Source organism: Gossypium raimondii, chromosome 8, assembly GCF_025698545.1.
Source record: "Gossypium raimondii isolate GPD5lz chromosome 8, ASM2569854v1, whole genome shotgun sequence".
NCBI classification, from domain to species: domain Eukaryota; kingdom Viridiplantae; phylum Streptophyta; class Magnoliopsida; order Malvales; family Malvaceae; genus Gossypium; species Gossypium raimondii.
In genome coordinates, this window is record NC_068572.1 from 47,738,066 (window position 1) to 47,758,751 (window position 20,686).

Below are 20,686 nucleotides of genomic sequence, written 5' to 3' on the forward strand. Positions count from 1 at the left end.
ATCGGAAGGACTAAGGGAATAAATATCCCAAAACTCAGAAACACGCGGATCCCCCAAGAGCGAGTCGGGTCGCGCGCGGGCTATAACCTAAACGACGTTGTTTCGGTGCCTATGAGCCCCTGTTCAAAACGGCGTCGTATGGAAGCTCTATTTAAACCAAATTTTCTTTTAAAAAAAACATTTGTAGCTCTAGAATAAAAAAAATAAAGTTTCTCTGCTAGAGTTCCGACCCTAGCTTTTACACCGCTCCTCCGCCACAATTCCACCGTGAACGGTGGTCAGAGCCTCACCACAAAGGGCTTTTTGGCTCCTTTTCTCGCGGATCCGAGGGCGTCGAGAGGTAAGACTTCTTTTTTTACCTTTTATTCACTAACTGTATTATTTCTTTGAAAAAAAGATGAATCGAAACAAAGAGAAAAGGAAATAAACAAAAATCTACCTTCAATCTGTTTTTTTGTATTGATTTCCGTGTGTAAAAACATTACGATGGCTTTCTATTTTCTTTTTATATCCGCCTATCAAAATAAAAATAGAATAAAATAGAAAAAATATGCAATCTATTTTTTCTTTCTCTGCTGCGTTTGTTTGTTTGTGTTTGCTGCAGGTACGGGCATACGGAGGTGCGGTGACGTGGAGGGGACGCATGGTGATGCGGCGCGGAGGAGAGCCTCTTGCTAGGGTTTTATGGCTTCTGTTTTTGTGTTGGGCTGCGTTGGGCCATTAGGTTTTGGTTAATTTGAGCTATTGGCTGGTGGGTATTAGGCTTAGTGAGTTTGAGTTTTAGTTGGATCTGGTATAATTTTGGGCCTTTAATTTTTGATTAGTAACTGGACATTTTTAGACATTTAATTATTTTTTGGTTTTCATTATTTATATCAGGTCGGGCAATATTAGGCCATTACAACAATAAATCAAATTTATGAATGGCTAACAAAGTTTGCAAAGTGGCTAAACTTGATAATTAATTTATTATAATAATTATTATCAAAAGTAGAAAGTAAAGTTTAACTGGAACTCTCTATAGATGATAGACCAATACTTATCCCAAACAGATATTCCACCAAGGTACTAGCTGGACTAGATATTGAAAAATGTATAATGCCAGCCAGGGTGGCTTGCTAACAAATAGAAAGCAAACTTTATTTGGAAAAATATACCGGTTCTTGAACCAGATAGGCTCCTAGCAGCAAGATTTATATGAGGAGTTCCGTGCATTACCTGCTACCAAGGTCCATATCATCATACTCCACATCAAACGGACAAGGAAACCCAGAGTTATCAAAATCATTTTGTATAGACCTACTGTATTATGCATATATAATGTAAAAGTGTCCATGTAAAAGTAAATCAAAGTACATATAAATGCTTCATAAGTATGGCACACACTAATAATTTTAAGAGAAAAGATTACGAAGCATGCATAATCTCATCTGTTCATTTATTTATTTGGTTTGCTTTATAGGTAACTCAAAGTGGATTTTGAAGAAGAAAAGAAAAAAAGCTATAATTTTACACTTTGACGAAAGAAAAATAGCTGTATACATTGTATTATGCATATTGAAAGAACTTATATTCTCACTCACTCTCATGTGAGACAGAAGTCTAATCCAAACATATTTTTGAAGATTGTTGGATGATATCTTGGACTAACAAAGTCATATTAATGTAAGAAGAGCCCCCCACTTCAACAGCTTTTTTTGCCTTCTCTCCAAACTCTTTGGCACGTTTCCTTCTCTCTATTCCTTCATTTCCTTCATCCATCAATTGGGCTATCGCGTTTTAACATCTTCTTTCTTCAACATGAACCCAGATTTCTCATCTCCAAACATCGTCGGTTTGCCAATTCCAAGACTGACTCCGATTTTCAATACTTGTACTACAAGCTTCTCGTTACTAAACTGGTCTGCGAAGAGTGGTAATGTTATTAATGGGACACCAACGGAAATGCCTTCAATTGTTGAATTCCATCCGCAATGAGTTAAGAAGCCTCCTATAGCTGGGTGTGACAAAATGAGTACTTGGGGAGCCCATCCCACAACTACAAGCCCTCTTCCTTTTATTCTTTCCTCAAATCCATCCTCTTTGATCCACTTCTCCACTTGGTTTGATGTTGTATCGTTTCCTCTTAGCACCCAAATGAATGGTTTGTTCGATGCCTCTAACCCCAAACCCAACTCTATCAGTTCTGGGCACTTTACAGTGCTGATGCTCCCAAGGCAAGCATAGATTACAGAGTTGGGTTGTTGAGAATCAAGCCACTTCAAACACTGCTGCTCACTGATTGAAGCCTTGTTGCCTCTTTCTGCCTTGTCTAACTCATCTTTGTGGCTAAGAGAAACCGGACCAATGCACCAAGCTTTCTTTATCTTCCTATACTCTTTCACATAAGTTGACTCCAGCTCCTCGAAAGTATTTATGACGACCCCGTATGATGCTCGGTCAGCTTCGATCATTGGTTCAACAGTGTCCTTGGGTTCATCACGGATAAGCGGTAACTGGGCTTTAGTAAATTCGATCTTTTCAGTCAAGCCAGGTACCGTGAAGTATTCAGAATCAGAGGTTATGGTCTCAAGTATCTGGGAGGAACGTATATTATGCAAACAAAGAAGACAAAAGCAACAAAATCCATGGAATGATATCCTTGGAACCTGAAACTTGGTGGCAATTTTGTGAGTATAATAGAGGCAGATGTCAGAAATAATGCAATTAGGGCGTGGTGTTAGCTTCTCAAATAATTGCTGCACTGCTTCTTCCATCTTGTTTGCTGCAGTGAAGAAATCGAAAAAGTCCTCCCTTGAATACAGCATGTCTACATTCTCAACCCCATCTTGCAATCCTACTTCTTTGCCAGGAAACTGGAGCTGCACTAAACGGATAGGGAGCCCTGACTCAATGGCACGGGCAATCGTATTCTGGACTCTGCCTGCGTTGTGAGGTGTTGTAACTATAGTAACAATCACGTCACGTTGTGCTAACAGTCGCCCAATATCTACCATGGGGATCAAGTGACCTTGAGCCATGAAAGGGAACAACACAAAGTGAGGCTGGTCGGGTAAGGAACCCATAGAAATACGAGTAAATGAAATACGCAAGTTAATTTGTAATAGAAGGGTGCCGATAACTGTTATATATAGCGAAGTTTGAAGTTCATTTAAGAATGTTATACTTGGCTGCTGATGCAAGAGCATACATAAGAGTATTGTTTTATTCGGTAAAAGGATGAGGTTGGCCAGAAAACTAGAATTCTGTGGGCTGTAGTACTTCTTTATATACTTTTTTTTGTCTGGTCCATTTCAGTACGTGTCTGACCAGTGGCCCTGAGTTTAGTCCTAGTCTTGGGACATAATTATGTGAACGACATATCATATGGCAATGGCCGAAGAACAAACAAACAAAAAGTTTGAAACGGTGGTCAGCAAGATATCTTCGTTTGTGGAACTGGGTTCAGGCCTGGAAGCTTTCTATCAACATTAAAACAGGTCACAATATTTGGAAAATTGTCTTCGATCACCAATAAGTTTCACCTACGTGTCTTAGGCTACAACTCAAAATTCATTTAGGGTTCGTCCTGCTCTTGCATGTGGTAGTCTATCACTGGTTTTAGCTCCAAATGGTTTATAAAGAGAAAAAAAATCATATCCATGTCTGAAAAGAAAATGCAATAGACAGCATGTTTACCAATGCTGGTCTTACCCTATACTGATTCCCCTCAACTGATAAAGAGAAAAACAAAGTATGGGGGCTTAATTCCTCAAATTATAAAGGTCAATATTCTAATTCCTCAATCAAATAGAGTGAAACACATATCCTCATCTGAATCATGTTAAACTATCTCCTCCTTCTTGGCCTCAGCAGCGGCAGGAACTCCAACGGTTGCATCAGTAACCTCCCAGCAGCTCCAGCAGAAGGCATAGCTGCCAATTTCTCTCTTCCAGCAGCAATAAGCTCGGCCAAATCTTTTCCCTTGACTTGGGGCAAAAGCAACTCAATCTTGCCATCATCAACTTCAAACAAAGCGCCAGTAACAAGCAAACATTATTATTCAATAAATGTTTTGTCTTGTTGCTGTTTTCACTTTTTTTTTGGGGGGGGGGGGGGGCTTCCATTAAAGTACATATTTCCAAGAAAGAATTCAGTAGTAAATACAAAATTATACCTTGAAGAGATCAGTAAATGGTTGGAGCATAAAATCATTTGTATCTTTTGCTATGATTAAAATGAAAAAAAAATTGTTTAATTTTATATTGAGAAACACTTCTTACCTGATGATGCCTTCTACTTTTATAGTAAAATAGAAAGAATAACAAAGCAAAAAATAAATCCAATATATATATAACAAATCCAAACAACATAACCCTATTTAATCTTATGTAGTACTAAAAAAAAAGTTAGGATAGAGGAACGAAGCATACTACACACTCAAAGATGTCCTTCAAATTATTACACCAACAATACTAATCGAGAAAATACTTATTAATAAAATCTAAATATTAAATCAAATGCTAAGACTTAACACCGTAAAATAAATGCATTGGCATTCCATATTTAAGTATTTTCATTCAATTAGTGGCTAAAAATTTACAAAGGAAACTGAATATTATTTTTTTCATTCAAATTCAAATTCTGTTTTGAAGGCTTTTTTTTTAATATTTTAATTATCAAAATAATTAAAATATTTTAATTATGTTTAAGAACTTAAATAATATTGATTTGCATTAATTAAAAAAAGCAAAATACATTATTAGTGGCTTAGAAAATAAAAAATATATATTTAATAAAGCAAAAAAAAATGTTTTGCTCAGCGGCGGTGCTAGCCTCAGGGCTAGCTATCACCCGCTTTTTTTCCCCTCCCACCAACTCTTTCTTTCTTTCTTCTTTTCATTCACTCCATGTGTGTTCTCTTTTTCAGTTTGTAGATCTATTTTGAGAGTATATTTGTTGTCTTCACAAGTCATGATGGATAGATGATGATCCCTGTTGTTAGCTAAAACTCCACCAGACACCAGTAGTTTTTTTTTGGAAAGCAGGTGGCTCTTCATCAATTTCTTAATTTGTTTCTATTTGGAGAATATTTTAAAATAATAAATGATTTCATGAGTCAATTTGAACTCATGTTGTCTTAAGTTTTATATGTTTTTTTTGGTTTGTTTTTCCATTATTTAATAAGTCTTCAGTTTTAGAAGTTTTTGTCTGCTCTTGTAGCACGGTTTTTAGTCTTACTTATGCATGTAATCTTAATTTTACAAGTGATTTTAGGGATGGTTTTGTTGTCGTTCTCTATAGTTTGGTGAATGCTCGATTCTTTTTGTCAATTTTTGCTCGTCGCTTTGGACTATCCGAGGTTAATTTTCTTATCGTATTAAGTGCTTGCAATCACTCCAAATATATTATGCTCGAGTTATGACAAAGTTAATTATCAATCTGTCAGAATGTTTTAAACGGACTTTTGCAACAAAAAGTAACTGTCATGGTTTCAGAATTTTTTCCACCATCTAAGAATGCTTTTTGGCTGATGGAGAAGTTAAAAATTTCAACTTTTCTTCAGCCAAAAGTCTATTTGGCTGATAATTTCCCATTTTAACTCGTCTTCTCCCCCCAAAAAAATTCTTTTCTCTGGCTCTTTGGAGCTCTATACTCAATTTTTTTTCACATTTTCACTTTCAAAATTTTGGCTTACTGCTTTCGATTAGAATTTTCAGGAAAAATTCTGGATTACTGCTTTGATTTACTCTACTCGACGGCTGTGGTTTGAGGATTGAGAATCGAGATAAAAGAAATGGAGAAGGGAAACAGGCAAGTAGTTGTTTCAGCATTGCAATTCGCTTGCACCAACGATGTGCCCACCAATCTCGCCACTGCCGAAAGGTTTCATTTTTTTTTTACTCCTATTACTTCCCATTTGATTAGATTTTCTAGGTCTTTCATTAATTTCGAATTGTATTCTCTGATCAAACCTATATTCTGGATTTGCTTTGCTACTCTTCCACTTTCATCTGTTAAAAAGTCTCTTCATATTGGTTTTGTGGTTTCTTTTAGTTAATTCTTCCTTTAGTCTCTATTTGATTGAGATTTGGAACTGTGGTGTAAATTGTTTGTTTGATTCTTATATGAGAGTGAGCCTATTTACTATGTGGTGAAGAACCGATAAAAGAAAAACAAAGGATATAGAGACTGTTCATGGTTATAAATTGTTTTCAAATTTAATTTGGTTTCATTGGAATTGTTCAAGTTCGAACTTTGTTGGGTTTTTAAGCTAATGTAACCTTGGTGTTTTTTCGTGCATAGTCACTCTCATGATTCATTTTGAGCAACAGTAATGCCTCAATTTATTGTTTATTAGCTTATTGGTTTAAGGTAATCATTTTTTGGCATCTGTTTTCCGATACATGCTCTTTTTTTTCCTGTTTTAAAAGAAAAGATTTTAGATGGGACATTTCACTTTAGCTCTTCGTATTTCTTCACCAAATTTGGGATATTTGGTATTCACAATCTACAAATTTTAATATTAGCCTTAATGCTACATTTCCCCTAACCAGTATCTCATCTTTTCCTAGGATACATGTTCATTTTGCCTTATTGTTGTGTTTGATCCTTTCCATTTTGGAGTTTTGCACTTAAACTAAGGAAACTGTTAGCAATCTTGATGCTTATTTTCCTCGGTTCTAGGTCTTTCAGTATTTGGTATGTATTTAGAAATTCTTGAATGCCTCAATTGGTTGCATATACTAATCCCATAGATATTGTCTGCTTGCAGTGTCTAACATACACTGTGTGTGTCCTGAGCAGCTTCTGAAGCATATGTCTGAGGTCAATGTGTTATTAGGATTTTTTTTCCCTACTTCCTTGGAGTTTCAAAACCCCATTTTGTTAAACCATAGTCATATAAAGCAAATACTTGGAACTGTATTGATCTGACTTTCATCTTTGTATAAGTCACTACTTGTAATTAAGTTGTTTTCTGGCTCCTTTTTTTATTGAATCTGTGCTTTATGCATGGTGCAAATTCGAGGTTAGTGGAGATGAAAATGTAAAGAAATATTGGCTTATAACCATCAAGAGCTAATTGATGATAACACATTTGAGGAAGTTCAGATGTGAGAGGCAAAGACCTCTAAGTGTTGAATAAGAGATGTCACTTAGTAGAGGATGCCGTGTTGGACAGGGAGGGAAAAATAATAAATGGAGCATGATCATGAAATATTATGCATGCAGCTTTCCTCATGTAGTGGGGCATCGTTTGTTTGGCTATGGTTGTCTTTTTCTTTTTTTTTGTGTGTGTGTAACATACTCTACTTTTACTCTCTAATTTATTATGATATTTTGCGTCATTTTCCCATGCTTTTTGGTAACCTTCTCTTTAGTAACTTAAAATGACTCTCCTCTACGCAGGCTGGTTAGGGCTGCTCATGCAAAGGGAGCAAATATCATTCTTATTCAGGTATGTGCTGTTCAATTTTATAAAACTGGGCACTCATAATGTTTTCAGCCTTTTCTTAGAGATTCTCTCTCTCTCTCTCTTTTCTATTTTTGGGAGGTATTTCAATTATATTGTGTCTAGTAAATGCTTTTTTAGTCTAAACCAAAATTTTTTCTTTTCTTTTTTTGGCTTTGTTTATTGCTGATGAAATTATTACCACTCCTCAACTCTAATACACTATCTATCTTGCAAATGCTGAACAATATGCTTGAACAGTTAACAAAAACAATTGAATGCATGCCATAACTAAATGATGCTAAGTGGTTGGAAAATAAATTGACACAGAAAAGAAAAATGGAAGGAAAAATTCATACCTCTCAAGAGTTAGAACATAGGAACCAGAAACAGATTGTGATGTTAAATGAAAATCAAGATAAATTTGTACATTAACTGCTTTTAATGAAGAACATAATAAACTATATGAGAATTATTTGCACCCAGTAAATTGATGTAGACAGGGATTTTGAAATTAGTTTGGAAAACAACTTTTGTTAAGGTAGTGTTGCTACTGAGTCTTCTTAATGGACTGGCGATAGCTCCTTAATGCTACAGTTGCGATATACTGGCTTTCCAAAATGGAAATTTGAATAGTTCATGACTCTAATTCTTATTTTCTCCAATACATCTGAGGTTCTGTAATTGGTAGTATAATAGAAGTAAGCTATCCAAATGATTCAATTTTTTTCTACTGATTAATTCCTTGGTATTTGGTTTAGTTTAGCTGCTATTCTTGTGTATTTATTTGTCTTCAGGAACTGTTTGAGGGTTATTACTTTTTTCAAGCACAAAGGGAGGATTTCTTTCGGCGTGCTAAGCCTTATAATGATCACCCTACCTTTAAAAGGTAAAATCACTGCCTACTGACTGACTTCTAAAGTGAAGTTGATTGGTTGCACCAATGCCTTGTTTTCTCTTAATAAGAACAACTAAACTTGCTTTGAATTGCAGATTCTAGTTAATTACTCAATTCGACTTGTTTTTCTCTTAATAAGTTCAGTACTGTTCAATATACTTGCAAAAGTAATGGTTATTGTAATGTCTATCATTGCAGAGGTTATAACATCAGCAGAGTTTCACCCTACCCACTGTGATATGCTAGCATATAGTAGTTCAAAGGGCTCAATTCGCCTCATTGATTTGCGGCGATCAGCTTTGTGTGATTCTCATGCCAAATTGCAAGTGTTTTACCGTTTTTAGTTTCTTTTGTTGGATTTACTGAGACTTGCACCAAAAATTGAACTATTGTTATTATCCTAAAGTTTAGATTTAAACAAAATATGTTCTGTGAAAGTGAGGCTATTTCATGTATTTGGTGGGTTTTTAGAGAATTATATCTCTTTACTCATATTTAGATATGTATTGGACGCAAGTAGGATATATTTCAGTTTCAGTTAAGTTGTGCTTTATACAATATTATTTGTAATTATACTTGTATAACTTCTTAAAAAAATATTGGCCAAAAGTATTTCAAACCATCAATGTCTCCCTGCTGATATTGTGCTTAAAAGTCTTGGCTAAATATTAGATAAATTCTGTAGCATTGAAGTTTTGTCCGTAGCAAATAACTCTAATCATAGATCAATGCATTTCAATTGTTGATGTCTTAAACTGCATTCATTTGTTTGATTTGGATCTAGAATATAATCTAGGGTTAATGGTGGTGAATCAAACAATTCGAGTGATTTTAAAATGGAATTAATAAGGGATGCTATAGCTAGTTTAATGAATTCACTTTAAATTGTAAATACTATTGTGAAATTTTTATTATTTATATTTGGTATATAAATATTATCCCTTTTTAAAACTTTAATCCAAATATATGTAATATTTTAATTGCTTAGGTTTATGTTTTCTATGTTATGTTAGTATATAATATGAGTTATATATTCAAATACATTTTAAAATAAAATAATACAAATGTGTTAAAAGCATTAATTAAAAATAAAAATAATTTTATAATAATACAATCGTGCCAATATCTAATTACAAATATTTAATTTTATATTTAAATATTTAAATATAATTTATATATTCTAATTAAATTTTATAAATAATTAATATTAATTACTTAGAAATATTTAAAATTAATATTATATATTAAAATATTAACAATAAGTTATAATAAATTATTTCTTTATATTTTTTTTAAAATATCATAATATTAACTAATTTAAACATTATTTAAATACATATTTGTTACTTTATAATCTATGTCTAAAATGGACATTTTATTCTTCAAAAACACTTTTTGACAGCAATGCCAAACATTCAAATTTCTCAAAAGCACTTCTCAAAAGCAATAAAGAACTTGTCCTAAGGCTAAAGCTTTTGGTGTGTTGATGGTGTTTGTCTTTTCCCCATCTACAATGAGTGTGTCGAAACTACCTTTTTTTTGAAAAAAATGGAGATAGACTTAAAAAATTGGAGTTGCTACCAATCTTTTTTCGAGGTGTGATCGGGTTACCTTGAGATTTTAATAAAACATATTGATTTATTAAAATAACGATTTTGGTCTTCGTATTTTGAGAAAACAGGTTCGGGAGTCGGTTACGCGCGAGGAAGGGTTAGCACCCTCCGCCACAATTCCACCGTGAACGGTGGTCAGAGCCTCACCACAAAGGGCTTTTTGGCTCCTTTTCTCGCGGATCCGAGGGCGTCGAGAGGTAAGACTTCTTTTTTTACCTTTTATTCACTAACTGTATTATTTCTTTGAAAAAAAGATGAATCGAAACAAAGAGAAAAGGAAATAAACAAAAATCTACCTTCAATCTGTTTTTTTGTATTGATTTCCGTGTGTAAAAACATTACGATGGCTTTCTATTTTCTTTTTATATCCGCCTATCAAAATAAAAATAGAATAAAATAGAAAAAATATGCAATCTATTTTTTCTTTCTCTGCTGCGTTTGTTTGTTTGTGTTTGCTGCAGGTACGGGCATACGGAGGTGCGGTGACGTGGAGGGGACGCATGGTGATGCGGCGCGGAGGGGAGCCTACTGCTAGGGTTTTATGGCTTCTGTTTTTGTGTTGGGCTGCGTTGGGCCATTAGGTTTTGGTTAATTTGAGCTATTGGCTGGTGGGTATTAGGCTTAGTGAGTTTGAGTTTTAGTTGGATCTGGTATAATTTTGGGCCTTTAATTTTTGATTAGTAACTGGACATTTTTAGACATTTAATTATTTTTTGGTTTTCATTATTTATATCAGGTCGGGCAATATTAGGCCATTACAACAATAAATCAAATTTATGAATGGCTAACAAAGTTTGCAAAGTGGCTAAACTTGATAATTAATTTATTATAATAATTATTATCAAAAGTAGAAAGTAAAGTTTAACTGGAACTCTCTATAGATGATAGACCAATACTTATCCCAAACAGATATTCCACCAAGGTACTAGCTGGACTAGATATTGAAAAATGTATAATGCCAGCCAGGGTGGCTTGCTAACAAATAGAAAGCAAACTTTATTTGGAAAAATATACCGGTTCTTGAACCAGATAGGCTCCTAGCAGCAAGATTTATATGAGGAGTTCCGTGCATTACCTGCTACCAAGGTCCATATCATCATACTCCACATCAAACGGACAAGGAAACCCAGAGTTATCAAAATCATTTTGTATAGACCTACTGTATTATGCATATATAATGTAAAAGTGTCCATGTAAAAGTAAATCAAAGTACATATAAATGCTTCATAAGTATGGCACACACTAATAATTTTAAGAGAAAAAGATTACGAAGCATGCATAATCTCATCTGTTCATTTATTTATTTGGTTTGCTTTATAGGTAACTCAAAGTGGATTTTGAAGAAGAAAAGAAAAAAAAAAGCTATAATTTTACACTTTGACGAAAGAAAAATAGCTGTATACATTGTATTATGCATATTGAAAGAACTTATATTCTCACTCACTCTCATGTGAGACAGAAGTCTAATCCAAACATATTTTTGAAGATTGTTGGATGATATCTTGGACTAACAAAGTCATATTAATGTAAGAAGAGCCCCCCACTTCAACAGCTTTTTTTGCCTTCTCTCCAAACTCTTTGGCACGTTTCCTTCTCTCTATTCCTTCATTTCCTTCATCCATCAATTGGGCTATCGCGTTTTTAACATCTTCTTTCTTCAACATGAACCCAGATTTCTCATCTCCAAACATCGTCGGTTTGCCAATTCCAAGACTGACTCCGATTTTCAATACTTGTACTACAAGCTTCTCGTTACTAAACTGGTCTGCGAAGAGTGGTAATGTTATTAATGGGACACCAACGGAAATGCCTTCAATTGTTGAATTCCATCCGCAATGAGTTAAGAAGCCTCCTATAGCTGGGTGTGACAAAATGAGTACTTGGGGAGCCCATCCCACAACTACAAGCCCTCTTCCTTTTATTCTTTCCTCAAATCCATCCTCTTTGATCCACTTCTCCACTTGGTTTGATGTTGTATCGTTTCCTCTTAGCACCCAAATGAATGGTTTGTTCGATGCCTCTAACCCCAAACCCAACTCTATCAGTTCTGGGCACTTTACAGTGCTGATGCTCCCAAGGCAAGCATAGATTACAGAGTTGGGTTGTTGAGAATCAAGCCACTTCAAACACTGCTGCTCACTGATTGAAGCCTTGTTGCCTCTTTCTGCCTTGTCTAACTCATCTTTGTGGCTAAGAGAAACCGGACCAATGCACCAAGCTTTCTTTATCTTCCTATACTCTTTCACATAAGTTGACTCCAGCTCCTCGAAAGTATTTATGACGACCCCGTATGATGCTCGGTCAGCTTCGATCATTGGTTCAACAGTGTCCTTGGGTTCATCACGGATAAGCGGTAACTGGGCTTTAGTAAATTCGATCTTTTCAGTCAAGCCAGGTACCGTGAAGTATTCAGAATCAGAGGTTATGGTCTCAAGTATCTGGGAGGAACGTATATTATGCAAACAAAGAAGACAAAAGCAACAAAATCCATGGAATGATATCCTTGGAACCTGAAACTTGGTGGCAATTTTGTGAGTATAATAGAGGCAGATGTCAGAAATAATGCAATTAGGGCGTGGTGTTAGCTTCTCAAATAATTGCTGCACTGCTTCTTCCATCTTGTTTGCTGCAGTGAAGAAATCGAAAAAGTCCTCCCTTGAATACAGCATGTCTACATTCTCAACCCCATCTTGCAATCCTACTTCTTTGCCAGGAAACTGGAGCTGCACTAAACGGATAGGGAGCCCTGACTCAATGGCACGGGCAATCGTATTCTGGACTCTGCCTGCGTTGTGAGGTGTTGTAACTATAGTAACAATCACGTCACGTTGTGCTAACAGTCGCCCAATATCTACCATGGGGATCAAGTGACCTTGAGCCATGAAAGGGAACAACACAAAGTGAGGCTGGTCGGGTAAGGAACCCATAGAAATACGAGTAAATGAAATACGCAAGTTAATTTGTAATAGAAGGGTGCCGATAACTGTTATATATAGCGAAGTTTGAAGTTCATTTAAGAATGTTATACTTGGCTGCTGATGCAAGAGCATACATAAGAGTATTGTTTTATTCGGTAAAAGGATGAGGTTGGCCAGAAAAACTAGAATTCTGTGGGCTGTAGTACTTCTTTATATACTTTTTTTTTTGTCTGGTCCATTTCAGTACGTGTCTGACCAGTGGCCCTGAGTTTAGTCCTAGTCTTGGGACATAATTATGTGAACGACATATCATATGGCAATGGCCGAAGAACAAACAAACAAAAAGTTTGAAACGGTGGTCAGCAAGATATCTTCGTTTGTGGAACTGGGTTCAGGCCTGGAAGCTTTCTATCAACATTAAAACAGGTCACAATATTTGGAAAATTGTCTTCGATCACCAATAAGTTTCACCTACGTGTCTTAGGCTACAACTCAAAATTCATTTAGGGTTCGTCCTGCTCTTGCATGTGGTAGTCTATCACTGGTTTTAGCTCCAAATGGTTTATAAAGAGAAAAAAAATCATATCCATGTCTGAAAAGAAAATGCAATAGACAGCATGTTTACCAATGCTGGTCTTACCCTATACTGATTCCCCTCAACTGATAAAGAGAAAAACAAAGTATGGGGGCTTAATTCCTCAAATTATAAAGGTCAATATTCTAATTCCTCAATCAAATAGAGTGAAACACATATCCTCATCTGAATCATGTTAAACTATCTCCTCCTTCTTGGCCTCAGCAGCGGCAGGAACTCCAACGGTTGCATCAGTAACCTCCCAGCAGCTCCAGCAGAAGGCATAGCTGCCAATTTCTCTCTTCCAGCAGCAATAAGCTCGGCCAAATCTTTTCCCTTGACTTGGGGCAAAAGCAACTCAATCTTGCCATCATCAACTTCAAACAAAGCGCCAGTAACAAGCAAACATTATTATTCAATAAATGTTTTGTCTTGTTGCTGTTTTCACTTTTTTTGGGGGGCTTCCATTAAAGTACATATTTCAAGAAAGAATTCAGTAGTAAATACAAAATTATACCTTGAAGAGATCAGTAAATGGTTGGAGCATAAAATCATTTGTATCTTTTGCTATGATTAAAATGAAAAAAATTGTTTAATTTTATATTGAGAAACACTTCTTACCTGATGATGCCTTCTACTTTTATAGTAAAATAGAAAGAATAACAAAGCAAAAAATAAATCCAATATATATATAACAAATCCAAACAACATAACCCTATTTAATCTTATGTAGTACTAAAAAAAAAGTTAGGATAGAGGAACGAAGCATACTACACACTCAAAGATGTCCTTCAAATTATTACACCAACAATACTAATCGAGAAAATACTTATTAATAAAATCTAAATATTAAATCAAATGCTAAGACTTAACACCGTAAAATAAATGCATTGGCATTCCATATTTAAGTATTTTCATTCAATTAGTGGCTAAAATTTACAAAGGAAACTGAATATTATTTTTTCATTCAAATTCAAATTCTGTTTTGAAGGCTTTTTTTTAATATTTTAATTATCAAAATAATTAAAATATTTTAATTATGTTTAAGAACTTAAATAATATTGATTTGCATTAATTAAAAAAGCAAAATACATTATTAGTGGCTTAGAAAATAAAAATATATATTTAATAAAGCAAAAAAATGTTTTGCTTTCAATGGCGGTGCTAGCCTCGGGCTAGCTATCACCCGCTTTTTCCCTCCCACCAACTCTTTCTTTCTTTCTTCTTTTCATTCACTCCATGTGTGTTCTCTTTTTCATTTGTAGATCTATTTTGAGAGTATATTTGTTGTCTTCACAAGTCATGATGGATAGATGATGATCCTCATTGTTAGCTAAAACTCCACCAGACACCAGTAGTTTTTTTTGGAAAGCAGGTGGCTCTTCATCAATTTCTTAATTTGTTTCTATTTGGAGAATATTTTAAAATAATAAATGATTTCATGAGTCAATTTGAACTCATGTTGTCTTAAGTTTTATATGTTTTTTTTGGTTTGTTTTTCCATTATTTAATAAGTCTTCAGTTTTAGAAGTTTTTGTCTGCTCTTGTAGCACGGTTTTTAGTCTTACTTATGCATGTAATCTTAATTTTACAAGTGATTTTAGGGATGGTTTTGTTGTCGTTCTCTATAGTTTGGTGAATGCTCGATTCTTTTTGTCAATTTTTGCTCGTCGCTTTGGACTATCCGAGGTTAATTTTCTTATCGTATTAAGTGCTTGCAATCACTCCAAATATATTATGCTCGAGTTATGACAAAGTTAATTATCAATCTGTCAGAATGTTTTAAACGGACTTTTGCAACAAAAAGTAACTGTCATGGTTTCAGAATTTTTTCCACCATCTAAGAATGCTTTTTGGCTGATGGAGAAGTTAAAAATTTCAACTTTTCTTCAGCCAAAAGTCTATTTGGCTGATAATTTCCCATTTTAACTCGTCTTCTCCCCCCAAAAAAATTCTTTTCTCTGGCTCTTTGGAGCTCTATACTCAATTTTTTTTCACATTTTCACTTTCAAAATTTTGGCTTACTGCTTTCGATTAGAATTTTCAGGAAAAATTCTGGATTACTGCTTTGATTTACTCTACTCGACGGCTGTGGTTTGAGGATTGAGAATCGAGATAAAAGAAATGGAGAAGGGAAACAGGCAAGTAGTTGTTTCAGCATTGCAATTCGCTTGCACCAACGATGTGCCCACCAATCTCGCCACTGCCGAAAGGTTTCATTTTTTTACTCCTATTACTTCCCATTTGATTAGATTTTCTAGGTCTTTCATTAATTTCGAATTGTATTCTCTGATCAAACCTATATTCTGGATTTGCTTTGCTACTCTTCCACTTTCATCTGTTAAAAAGTCTCTTCATATTGGTTTTGTGGTTTCTTTTAGTTAATTCTTCCTTTAGTCTCTATTTGATTGAGATTTGGAACTGTGGTGTAAATTGTTTGTTTGATTCTTATATGAGAGTGAGCCTATTTACTATGTGGTGAAGAACCGATAAAAGAAAAACAAAGGATATAGAGACTGTTCATGGTTATAAATTGTTTTCAAATTTAATTTGGTTTCATTGGAATTGTTCAAGTTCGAACTTTGTTGGGTTTTTAAGCTAATGTAACCTTGGTGTTTTTTCGTGCATAGTCACTCTCATGATTCATTTTGAGCAACAGTAATGCCTCAATTTATTGTTTATTAGCTTATTGGTTTAAGGTAATCATTTTTTGGCATCTGTTTTCCGATACATGCTCTTTTTTTTTTCCTGTTTTAAAAGAAAAGATTTTAGATGGGACATTTCACTTTAGCTCTTCGTATTTCTTCACCAAATTTGGGATATTTGGTATTCACAATCTACAAATTTTAATATTAGCCTTAATGCTACATTTCCCCTAACCAGTATCTCATCTTTTCCTAGGATACATGTTCATTTTGCCTTATTGTTGTGTTTGATCCTTTCCATTTTGGAGTTTTGCACTTAAACTAAGGAAACTGTTAGCAATCTTGATGCTTATTTTCCTCGGTTCTAGGTCTTTCAGTATTTGGTATGTATTTAGAAATTCTTGAATGCCTCAATTGGTTGCATATACTAATCCCATAGATATTGTCTGCTTGCAGTGTCTAACATACACTGTGTGTGTCCTGAGCAGCTTCTGAAGCATATGTCTGAGGTCAATGTGTTATTAGGATTTTTTTTCCCTACTTCCTTGGAGTTTCAAAACCCCATTTTGTTAAACCATAGTCATATAAAGCAAATACTTGGAACTGTATTGATCTGACTTTCATCTTTGTATAAGTCACTACTTGTAATTAAGTTGTTTTCTGGCTCCTTTTTTTATTGAATCTGTGCTTTATGCATGGTGCAAATTCGAGGTTAGTGGAGATGAAAATGTAAAGAAATATTGGCTTATAACCATCAAGAGCTAATTGATGATAACACATTTGAGGAAGTTCAGATGTGAGAGGCAAAGACCTCTAAGTGTTGAATAAGAGATGTCACTTAGTAGAGGATGCCGTGTTGGACAGGGAGGGAAAAATAATAAATGGAGCATGATCATGAAATATTATGCATGCAGCTTTCCTCATGTAGTGGGGCATCGTTTGTTTGGCTATGGTTGTCTTTTTCTTTTTTTGTGTGTGTGTAACATACTCTACTTTTACTCTCTAATTTATTATGATATTTTGCGTCATTTTCCCATGCTTTTGGTAACCTTCTCTTTAGTAACTTAAAATGACTCTCCTCTACGCAGGCTGGTTAGGGCTGCTCATGCAAAGGAGCAAATATCATTCTTATTCAGGTATGTGCTGTTCAATTTTATAAAACTGGGCACTCATAATGTTTTCAGCCTTTTCTTAGAGATTCTCTCTCTCTCTTTTTCTATTTTTGGGAGGTATTTCAATTATATTGTGTCTAGTAAATGCTTTTTTAGTCTAAACCAAAATTTTTTCTTTTCTTTTTTTGGCTTTGTTTATTGCTGATGAAATTATTACCACTCCTCAACTCTAATACACTATCTATCTTGCAAATGCTGAACAATATGCTTGAACAGTTAACAAAAACAATTGAATGCATGCCATAACTAAATGATGCTAAGTGGTTGGAAAATAAATTGACACAGAAAAGAAAAATGGAAGGAAAAATTCATACCTCTCAAGAGTTAGAACATAGGAACCAGAAACAGATTGTGATGTTAAATGAAAATCAAGATAAATTTGTACATTAACTGCTTTTAATGAAGAACATAATAAACTATATGAGAATTATTTGCACCCAGTAAATTGATGTAGACAGGGATTTTGAAATTAGTTTGGAAAACAACTTTTGTTAAGGTAGTGTTGCTACTGAGTCTTCTTAATGGACTGGCGATAGCTCCTTAATGCTACAGTTGCGATATACTGGCTTTCCAAAATGGAAATTTGAATAGTTCATGACTCTAATTCTTATTTTCTCCAATACATCTGAGGTTCTGTAATTGGTAGTATAATAGAAGTAAGCTATCCAAATGATTCAATTTTTTTCTACTGATTAATTCCTTGGTATTTGGTTTAGTTTAGCTGCTATTCTTGTGTATTTATTTGTCTTCAGGAACTGTTTGAGGGTTATTACTTTTTTCAAGCACAAAGGGAGGATTTCTTTCGGCGTGCTAAGCCTTATAATGATCACCCTACCTTTAAAAGGTAAAATCACTGCCTACTGACTGACTTCTAAAGTGAAGTTGATTGGTTGCACCAATGCCTTGTTTTCTCTTAATAAGAACAACTAAACTTGCTTTGAATTGCAGATTCTAGTTAATTACTCAATTCGACTTGTTTTCTCTTAATAAGTTCAGTACTGTTCAATATACTTGCAAAAGTAATGGTTATTGTAATGTCTATCATTGCAGAGGTTATAACATCAGCAGAGTTTCACCCTACCCACTGTGATATGCTAGCATATAGTAGTTCAAAGGGCTCAATTCGCCTCATTGATTTGCGGCGATCAGCTTTGTGTGATTCTCATGCCAAATTGCAAGTGTTTTACCGTTTTAGTTTCTTTTGTTGGATTTACTGAGACTTGCACCAAAATTGAACTATTGTTATTATCCTAAAGTTTAGATTTAAACAAAATATGTTCTGTGAAAGTGAGGCTATTTCATGTATTTGGTGGGTTTTAGAGAATTATATCTCTTTACTCATATTTAGATATGTATTGGACGCAAGTAGGATATATTTCAGTTTCAGTTAAGTTGTGCTTTATACAATATTATTTGTAATTATACTTGTATAACTTCTTAAAAAAATATTGGCCAAAAGTATTTCAAACCATCAATGTCTCCCTCGCGATATTGTGCTTAAAAGTCTTGGCTAAATATTAGATAAATTCTGTAGCATTGAAGTTTTGTCCGTAGCAAATAACTCTAATCATAGATCAATGCATTTCAATTGTTGATGTCTTAAACTGCATTCATTTGTTTGATTTGGATCTAGAATATAATCTAGGGTTAATGGTGGTGAATCAAACAATTGAGTGATTTTAAAATGGAATTAATAAGGGATGCTATAGCTAGTTTAATGAATTCACTTTAAATTGTAAATACTATTGTGAAATTTTTATTATTTATATTTGGTATATAAATATTATCCCTTTTAAAACTTTAATCCAAATATATGTAATATTTTAATTGTTAGGTTTATGTTTTCTATGTTATGTTAGTATATAATATGAGTTATATATTCAAATACATTTTAAAATAAAATAATACAAATGTGTTAAAAGCATTAATTAAAATAAAAATAATTTTATAATAATACAATCGTGCCAATATCTAATTACAAATATTTAATTTTATATTTAAATATTTAAATATAATTTATATATTCTAATTAAATTTTATAAATAATTAATATTAATTACTTAGAAATATTTAAAATTAATATTATATATTAAAATATTAACAATAAGTTATAATAAATTATTTCTTTATATTTTTTTTAAAATATCATAATATTAACTAATTTAAACATTATTTAAATACATATTTGTTACTTTATAATCTATGTCTAAAATGGACATTTTATTCTTCAAAAACACTTTTTGACAGCAATGCCAAACACTCAAATTTCTCAAAAGCACTTCTCAAAAGCAATAAAGAACTTGTCCTAAGGCTAAAGCTTTTGGTGTGTTGATGGTGTTTGTCTTTTCCCCATCTACAATGAGTGTGTCGAAACTACCTTTTTTTTGAAAAAAATGGAGATAGACTTAAAAAATTGGAGTTGCTATCAATCTTTTTTCGAGGTGTGATCGGGTTACCTTGAGATTTTAATAAAACATATTGATTTATTAAAATAACGATTTTGGTCTTCGTATTTTGAGAAAACAGGTTCGGGAGTCGGTTACCCGCGAGGAAGGGTTAGCACCCTCGCAACGCCCAAAAATTGGTACCGAATTGATTGTTTAATGTCTGAGTGTCGAATATTTAAAAAGATTTTAAAATACGATCCTTTTAACTTGAATAAATTGAATTAAATAAGACATTCTTATTTCAAAAAAATAAAATGTCACACCCAGTGAGTTAGGGCGTAACATTTTTAATCTTCGAAATTAAGTTTATCTTTTGACTTTTAAAACCCATTCATTTTGAGAAGGATATCTAGTTATTTGGGTCAAATGAAAAATCAAAACCCAGTAAGTTAGGGTTCAATTTCTCAAAATTCCTAAATACAGAATATTGCCTTTATTTTTAAAAATCTTTAATTCGAAGTAGCAAAATGTCATAACCAGTGAGTTAGGATCCAACATTTTTAAATCTCAAAAAAACTTTATTTAGAATTTGTACAATTTTATTGAAAAAGAGATACTCAGTTATTCGAATTTAACGAGATAAAAAATTGAAGCCCAGTAAGTTAGGGCACAATCTTCTCAAAAATCTCGGATACCGAGTCTTGTTTCATAAACTTTGGAATGAAAATGTAATGTGATTGAATGACAACATACGATGCAAAGGATAATTTGTAAATAAATCGTACATTAATCATATAAACAATAGATGAATACAAACAAGTAATACACATAGCAACAATAATCTCAATCAAATATTATGCAAATGCTAACAACATCAACATTCAAAATAATTAAATGAATTGTCCATTTATTTTAAAACATATACCAAATATATAAAAACAACAAGGAGAGAAAAAAATATAATCAGTAAATTATACATACAAGAATTCTAAAATAAACAATATATGAGTTTCAAATAGATTCAAAATAGAATTAGAAAAACATACA

At 33.6% G+C, this 20,686-nt stretch overlaps 2 protein-coding genes and 1 pseudogene across 4 annotated transcripts; 1 reads left to right on the forward strand and 2 right to left on the reverse strand.

Annotated features, from left to right (window-relative positions):
* Window positions 1-1,522: 1,522 nt before the first annotated feature.
* LOC128043114 (UDP-glycosyltransferase 73C25-like) lies at window positions 1,523-3,160 on the reverse strand (annotated as a pseudogene).
* Window positions 3,161-5,456: 2,296 nt separating this feature from the next.
* On the forward strand, window positions 5,457-18,723 carry LOC105791784 (N-carbamoylputrescine amidase). Of its 3 annotated transcripts, none has more exons than XM_052634136.1 (4): window positions 5,457-5,865; window positions 17,169-17,216; window positions 18,005-18,096; window positions 18,303-18,723. In XM_052634136.1, the coding sequence occupies exons 1-4, from the start codon at window positions 5,777-5,779 to the stop codon at window positions 18,467-18,469; spliced, it is 396 nt and encodes a 131-aa protein (XP_052490096.1). In that variant the 5' UTR covers window positions 5,457-5,776; the 3' UTR covers window positions 18,470-18,723. The 3 variants fall into 3 exon arrangements, with proteins under 3 accessions (XP_052490096.1, XP_012475470.1, XP_052490095.1); XM_012620016.2 differs by lacking the exons at window positions 17,169-17,216; window positions 18,005-18,096; window positions 18,303-18,723 and adding exons at window positions 7,390-7,438; window positions 8,230-8,321; window positions 8,529-8,952 and having other exon boundaries at window positions 5,478-5,865; XM_052634135.1 differs by lacking the exon at window positions 5,457-5,865 and adding an exon at window positions 15,246-15,648.
* On the reverse strand, window positions 11,190-12,951 carry LOC105791781 (UDP-glycosyltransferase 73C25). The gene has a single exon (XM_012620012.2). It carries the CDS (start codon window positions 12,868-12,870, stop codon window positions 11,407-11,409), a length of 1,464 nt encoding a protein of 487 aa, XP_012475466.2. The 5' UTR covers window positions 12,871-12,951; the 3' UTR covers window positions 11,190-11,406.
* Window positions 18,724-20,686: the final 1,963 nt, after the last annotated feature.